The sequence below is a fragment of the Branchiostoma lanceolatum genome, chromosome 1 (assembly GCF_035083965.1).
Source record: "Branchiostoma lanceolatum isolate klBraLanc5 chromosome 1, klBraLanc5.hap2, whole genome shotgun sequence".
Lineage (NCBI taxonomy): Eukaryota > Metazoa > Chordata > Leptocardii > Amphioxiformes > Branchiostomatidae > Branchiostoma > Branchiostoma lanceolatum.
The window spans coordinates 24,116,142-24,124,025 of NC_089722.1; the positions used below are offsets into that span (position 1 = coordinate 24,116,142).

General features: G+C 41.1%; 2 protein-coding genes across 2 annotated transcripts in view; one reads left to right on the forward strand and one right to left on the reverse strand.

The window, feature by feature from the left end:
• Positions 1-1,390, reverse strand: part of LOC136443220 (solute carrier family 35 member G2-like) — a 1,873-nt gene extending 483 nt beyond the window's left edge. The window contains exon 1 of the mRNA XM_066440367.1: positions 1-1,390. This exon is cut by the window's left edge and continues 483 nt beyond it. Coding sequence (XP_066296464.1) covers positions 83-1,150 — 1,068 coding nt within the window. The 5' untranslated portion in view covers positions 1,151-1,390 and the 3' untranslated portion in view covers positions 1-82.
• Positions 1-6,456, forward strand: part of LOC136443237 (translation initiation factor eIF2B subunit alpha-like) — a 9,202-nt gene extending 2,746 nt beyond the window's left edge. The window contains exons 3-8 of the mRNA XM_066440392.1: positions 2,730-2,869; positions 3,279-3,395; positions 3,757-3,869; positions 4,198-4,342; positions 4,784-4,909; positions 5,646-6,456. Of these exons, the coding sequence (XP_066296489.1) occupies positions 2,730-2,869; positions 3,279-3,395; positions 3,757-3,869; positions 4,198-4,342; positions 4,784-4,909; positions 5,646-5,801 (797 nt within the window). The 3' untranslated portion in view covers positions 5,802-6,456. The remainder of the gene's footprint in view (positions 1-2,729; positions 2,870-3,278; positions 3,396-3,756; positions 3,870-4,197; positions 4,343-4,783; positions 4,910-5,645) is intronic.
• Positions 6,457-7,884: the final 1,428 nt, after the last annotated feature.

Sequence of the window (7,884 nt, forward strand, 5' to 3'; positions counted from 1 at the left end):
TGCTAATGCCCAAGTTTTCAACCGCAATATGTATACTCAGTTAGTCAGTAGCACAGCATGTTGCATTTTTGCTTCACCTAACTTATCTGTTTCTTTGTTCCTTCCATTTATTGAACCACAATACAATGGCCACAACAGTGGTACTCCCAATAACAAGAATAGCTCCAAACAATTCCATCATTGTGGGGATGATATGAAGTACATAACGTTCCAGTACAAACGCTACAAGGATGCTGATATTCTTCACCAGTGCTACGGTAGAGGCATTTTCTAGCGTTAGACTATGGAACATGATGCCTATACCAACAGTATATAAAAAGCCCTGGGCGACTAGGTAATAACTTAGATTAGAGTTCATCCCACTGAATGGTGGGTCCAGGAAGAGAAGTGGGAAGGCAACCATGATACCAATGAGTTTGATGTAGAATAGAAGAGTCCACATTGGGAGGGTCTTTAGAAGGTAACGGGTCATGATGATCAGTCCAGCCAAGCCAAACGCAGAGATAACAGCCAGCATGTTGCCAAGGATGTTCAGGTACAATTCCTCGTCCTCCTTTAACCACGACCGGCCACTCGCGGTAAGTACGACGCCAATGATGCTCAAGCCGATCCCGACCCATTCAGCAGCAGATGGTGCCACCCGTAAGAAGAGAACCTCCATGGACGCCGTCAGCAGCGGAATGATGCCGTGTCGGATCACAAAACTGTTCGCTGGCGGGATGTACAGCACCGAGATGAAGAAACAAATGAAAGCAATCATCCTGCCTACACCCAGTATGAGTAACATGATAAGTGTTACCCACGTGTTCCCGGTCACAGGGGCTCCTAGGAGGAACGGTATAGGCAGGAACACGATTGCCGCCATGAGTTCGTTCATGAAGACAGCATGGATGGCTGGCATGCCTTCGTCTCCCGCCAGTCTTGTGTATATACTGGCTACTGTGATCAAGACTCCAGAGAACATAGCTGCCATGATGCCTTCTGCTGCCTTCAGCTCACTCCAGTTCTTGGTGGTCCCCTTGAGAGACTCAGCCACCCCGTCAAACTGTTGTGCAGAGCCATGGGATTCTTCAGTGCCCTCCTTTTTTTTGTCTGAAGGATCGTTTAGTGACTCAGACATCGGTGCTTCCATGCCGACACTGTCAGCCATTTTGAGCGCAGTCTATCAGCGTCCCCTGGTTGAGTCAGATTGCACCAGGACCAGTTCCCATTTCGGAGAGAAGCAGAGTTCAGAGTTCACTTGAAATGTACTACATGATCTTTGCCATCAGCTTTGCTGTTTCTATAGTTTCTGTAAGGTTTGATGAACTTCTGTTCACAGCTGGCATCAGGTTTCAGCCCTCACATGACACCAGCTAGGACAGTCTGCCAAGCAGGACAATTGCATAGTAGGATCATCTCAAATCTCTTATTATACTCTCAAAGAAATTCCAATAAGGTACCCATGTTGTGAAAGGTTTTGATTTACTCTTACTTTTTGGAGATTTCCACTGTAGTGATGAAAAGGACTTTATACATGTATGTCACATAACACTTAATATCATGCATAGATTGTTGGACATACATGTATGGTATATATCTGAGCTGACCTGTGAATAAAGAACTTTTGAAGTGGTCCCCATGTCTCTCATTAAACTGAAGACATATAGCCCGAGGACAACAAAATGGTGGAATACTTTCACTACTGGCATGTCATATAGGATCACGCCCCCTCGGTGTGTTTACTGTGTGCCACATCTAGTTGCACTGGTTTTTCCACATCTCTGGTATGACCTGTGGATGATTCTTGTGGCGGCAAAATTCAAACTGTCTATCACTAGTATCAGTCATGCCCACTACCAAGTCATCTGTTAACATTGGTGAAATGTACATGCATCTAGCATTAGAAATGGTATGAGAAAATCCTAAACTTGTATGAATGTACATGTATTATGATGTACCTCCCAAAATGTTTGATTGAACAGTGCCAGTCTTTTATAATGGTTTTTATTGGTCAGAAATTACCTGCAATGGCAGCCTTTCTACTTCTAGCGCTGAATTGATGCAGGGTTTTTACAGGTTTCACATAATAGTTAATACATAATATATAGTTATTTTATCCACACTTGCACTTGTGGAAATGTCCCAAGGGTCTGGGCAGCTGCCATTCGGTGCCACCAGGTGACCTCAATACGACCTTCCCCAGTCAAAGTCAGGTACCCATTTACACATGGGTGGAGTGAGGAAAGTCGTGTAAAGTGCCTTTCCCAAGGACACAAGATCGGTGGCATGACAGGATTCGAACCCGGGACCACTTGGTTTTGAGACGAAAGCTCTGCCGTTGTGCCACACGACCCCTTCTTTTTCAGGGAATGGCTGCACTACTACTGACATAACTTCTCAACCTGGTATCCAACCCTGTTATAACTTATAGCTGCTGAGTCTCTTGCAAGAGATGACAAAAGAGACTCAGCAGCTGTTATAGATTTCGACACCAGGCTAATACATTGTAACTTCAGGACAAGTGATTGAAGTAGTGAATCAAAATTTATTAAGGCCAAATCTCATCATGTTGGAAGCTTGAGTTTAGCATTTGTTTGTAAAGGTTTCTACCAACACATATGAACCTTAATGATAATAAATGGTATGGTTTATTCAATAGATAATGCATAAACTTAGCAACAGAACTGTAAAGAACACTGATGTCCTGGAGATTTTACCAATGACTATCGTTAATTTTCCTTCCTTAGCTGGAACACTAGCAGAGTTGAGAGACAACTTGAAGGAGGCCATCAAGACTCTGACCAAGAGTGACACATCCATCACATCGGTGTCTTCAGGCTGTGAACTGTTCCTTAGGTTCATCACGCTCACAGCACTCGACCATCCGGTGAGATTATCACTCAACTTTTGTGTACTGTTAATATCAGTAATGTTATTAACATGTATAATTCTGGAGTAAGTCCATCATAAGACCACCATAGAATGCATTGTGGGAGCAAAGAAGACCATGGTGCAAAGTAAGTATATGCCTGAATCATACATTTGTAACATTAGACTCTTGGCTTTTGGACCTTTATGAAAGAGAATAGCATTGAATATAAGTTTATGTTTGGATAAGGTCCTATCTTGAAATTTCAATTTCTTGTAAACCTGTGACATTGACGCATTAGAAATATTTCTTTTCTTCTGAATTTCTAAAGATAATATCATGGCAATTTTAAAATGTGATGAGAAACTTTGTTCATACCTTTTTCTCCATGTGACACAGAAGACATCTATGGTCTTTTTTTTTTCAGGATTTCCAAGTATACAAACAAGTGTTGCTGGACAGAGGAGAGCTGTTCCTGAAAAAGATCTCCAACTCCAGACAGAAGATAGCCAAGCTGGGCCATCCTTTTGTCACAGATGGAGCTGTAAGTGTTTTATAACATACACACTGTAAAGTGCTGAAATAAAGATGGAACAAAATCTTAAGGGTGTCCAGGTGTAGCATGGCCAGAAGATAGTCTCCTGATGAGCATGATATACCAGTATTTCCTGGTTTGGGGCATATTTTGCTCTGAAAATGGATATCATAGAATTATTATCAGAAACTACCCCTGCTCTGCATAAATATTTATGAGCATCTGTGGTCTATGAGGATGGTGGGGAGCAGAGCTTGGGTAGCGGACTAAAGCTAAGAAGGCTGGACTCCAGACTAGGACTGGATAAGAAAGAATTAATACTTGTAGTTGTAGTGACATGTTTAAATTTCTGCTTGTGTTGTATTTCCAGACCATCCTGGTCCACTCAGACTCCAGAGTTGTGCTGGAAGTGTTGAAGAAGGCTGCCTTGGCTAACAAGAGGTTCACTGTCTATGTCACAGAGTCTCAACCGGATAGATCAGGGTTAGTATCGACTATTGCAATCTACTAGTATCTGTATCTGCATCAAAGAACTGGTAAACTGTCTCATGGAGTAACACACTAGTTCTGTACTTGGTGTTGGTAGTTACACTGTTCAAGCTGTGTATTACTACTATTATTGATCACTTATGGATTCATTAATGTTATCAAGTTGAACACATAGGACCAATGGGTAGACCCCCTCTTACCAGTTACCATTCATTGAACTGTGCTTAGTACACTTCTCATAATCTAAAGAAATCTTGCTTCCCCCACCTGGAAATTTATAAAGGAAAATGACAGTGACATGCCTTGCCATATATTCCCACAGTTTGAAGATGCACAACAAGCTCGTGGAGGCAGGTATCCCCAGTACTGTTATCCTGGACGCTGCCATGGCTTACATCATGGAGAAAGTGGACCTTGTCATGGTGGGGGCTGAGGGCGTGGTGGAGAGTGGGGGGATCATCAACAAGGTATGACAGGAACCTGATTTCATGTCGCAATGGCTTCTGTTGGTGCAGTGTCGGTGAAAATCACTAGAGGTCATCAGTGTACCGATTTTCATCTTTCCAGCATGTTCATCAGCAAGGTACTGTAAATACATTTAAGTTTGCGTGGTTTTTATTTCGTGCTGAAGGGAAAATGGAGTGTTCGCGGTGGTTTTAAGTTCACAGCAGTGCTATAGCCACATACTGCTACAGTATTGGACAAAAATGTTTGCAGTGGTTTTGAGTTCACGGTGAAAAGGTCGCTGCGAAAACTGTGAACAGAAAACCACTGCAAACATTTTTGCATTTACACTATTTTGCCATGTATTTTGACAATGTCAGTAGTTGCCAGCATAGCTATGCATAGCTTAAAAGTGAGAGATAATTGTTTAATCAGTCTGACATTTGTGTTGCCATCCCTAACAGATTGGGACCTACCAAATGGCACTGTGTGCCAAGAATTCCAACAAGCCGCTGTACGTGGTGGCAGAGAGCTTCAAGTTTGTTCGACTGTACCCACTCAACCAAGCAGACCTACCTGACGACTTTAAAGTATGTATCAGACAATATACAATTTTCTCAACTTTTTAGACCAAGGGTTTTAGTCTATATGTCTCAGAGATAAACATTTCTGAAGAAACCTTTATGATGTCCTGTAGATCTTGAAACTTTTGCTTGGTTTTATTTTCCTGTTTTTCTTGGTGGTTGCTGTATAGCGAATTCATGGCACAGCAAATAGGTCTCCCTTGTATGTCCACTGTACTACAGAATTCTTTCAACAGAACTTATAACAGCGAAACCTTATTTTCCCTCCAACTGCAAAATAAAACTACCACAAAAGTAAATGAACATACAGTATGCTGTTCCATCTAATGTAGTAGTAGTAGTCATAGGTAGGTCATTATGATAGACAAATTATGTTGAAGTAATGCACAGTCTGCCTTTTACTGAAATACACATAAAGAATGGTAAAATCTGCCAAAATACAGTATGTTTGATGAGTCAACATTGCAGGTTGCTATATTTTGGTGTAAAACAATGTATGTATGGCCCTAGGAACAAGAAATCGCTAGAAAATACATGGCAATCATGGCAACCCCCGACAGCGATCCCAGCCTGTCGCCACATTTGTTTTACTCGTCAAAATATACTGTATTTCGGTAGATTTCACCCTTCTTTATGTGTAATCCGGTGTATTCTGGTAAATAGTAGACACATAATACATACTAGTTTCTGTACAGCCCTTGGTTGGGTTAATTTAACCCCCTTGTTCCTACCCCCTCTACAGTACAGATACTCGACTCTGAGCTCTAATACTGACCTGGGGAAGGAGCACCCCTCGGTAGACTACACCCCTCCCAGCCTCATCACTCTCCTGTTTACTGACCTGGGTATCCTTACGCCATCAGCTGTCAGTGATGAACTCATCAAACTATACTGCTGACATCAAAGATGGAGAGCTTCGCTAGGAGAGGCCTCTTGATACAGCATTTTTTGTTGGTTTGTTTATTTGTTTAAATCAGGCACATCAGATACATAAACAATACATGACTGCACATAACAATATACCAATACAACTAACCTATAGATAAAGACTATCTTTAAAAAAAAAGGTTAGCATAGTGCTCCCAGAATGTGTAATGTGATAATCTCCAAGCAGATCTAATGGTTGCGAAGACCGTATCCAACTGGCAGAAGAGGTTTTTTATTGCAATAAAAACTTCTTCTGCCAGTTGGATAGGTCTTCAAAACCATTAGATCTGCTTGGAGATTAGTGTTGTGATAGCAGTCATCTGAGTGGACTTTCTTGATGATGTTATTTTTTGGTCGTTGAAATGTATGGTTTACTTGAAGCCAGATATTGTAGCCTCTGTAAAATCAGTGTTCAGAATGGTTCTGAATTGCGCAGTTCAACCTTTCAACCAGTATTCAGCTTAACCATGGGCATCTGCTTTAATCTAATGTTTACACTTTTTTAAATGACCCTAAAAGTTTGCGTCATTTGAATTATCGCAGTAATTAAGGAAAATAATGGCAACAGAGATGATACTGTGAAATTATTGTCGATCTCAACTGCGAAAACATTTTTTCTAATTTGGTGTCTGTCTCCTCATTATTGTCTATATCTTATTTCCGTTACTACAACATGCAAAAATAAGTACATGGAAATGGACAAAATAATGATGATCAGGCCAAGAAACTGAGGTGTTAGTTCAGTTCAGCAAACGAGAGGCAAGGAGTTACCGCATCATGTCATAGAATCACACCAGCTGTGATGAGTGGTTACTTTACTAATTACCAGTAGTCCCGCACTTTTCTTCATCCTTCCACTGAGTGGTTAGTGGGTGTTGAAATATATTGAATATAAAAACTACTTGACCTAGTTCTAAAATAAGAATGTACATTGTAACGTTATATATATTGGGTGAATGGTTCTTGACCTTCAATATCTGTGCAGTACTGGCGATCCATTTTCTACTTAATCTATTCTTGGGTCTTTCATGTCCGTCATTCTATATGCACATACCCAATTACTGTGATCACATCACATTATACCCTCTTACGGGTACTTGCAGGTGTGAGACTTCCATGGTTTCAAAATTGTGAATGTCATTTCTGTTGCGTCGATGAAGGTTAGACATCCAGGTAATAAAGTATGCCAAACGATAGCTACTCAAGCGAATGGATAAAATTGTGAAAATTTCAAAATTCATCGTTTCTAAGTCTTATCCAGTTGCTTCAGTAACTGTCGTTTGGCATCATTTCTTTTATTCCTCCAGGCGTGAAATGATGTCAGCTGTGGTACCAAACGTCTGTAATCAGTCTGAAAGGGCTCTGCAGCCGGCTTAGCTTCCAGACACAGTGGTGTCGGTGCGATAATGAGATACTAAACATAGTTACACTTGTAGCTCTCCTGTTCTCACAAATTAGCTTCAAAAACAGGCATGCAGAAAATCGCAGAAAGTCATGCCAAATAGCTGTTACTCAAGCAGCTCCAGTCATATCCAGTTGCTTGAGTTACTGCTATTTGGCTTATCTTATTACCTGGATGTCTAGCCTTCATTGACATTTTTTTTCTCTTCACCACTTTATTCACCTCCACCAATTTTTGCAACCAAGAACAAAATCATAACATCATACTGAAGTTGGAACAATATGTGTATTGTTGCCTTCATTGACATACATAAAGTCAGTTGCAAATCTTCAAAAATGATTTTTAAAGCCACGCATCTGCTTGGAGACTAATCAGTCACGTTTGGTTCCTCAGGGCTGTTCAAGAAGTTGTTGTGTGAATCCCTGGCGCTCATTCAGATTTAAAGCACACCTCCAGGGGAGACAATTAGTGGAACGATAATTACTTGTTACTCCGCTCTGACCCTGCCAATTTAAACAGCTGGTGCCATTTGCTGGGGGAATCCTAACGAAGCAAAAATCAAACGCCATCCATCGGCTCTGTTTTCAAACAAACCTCCATGAATATGAAGGATGGAGTCTCCCTAATGACTAAAGTGTAATATGAATGCACA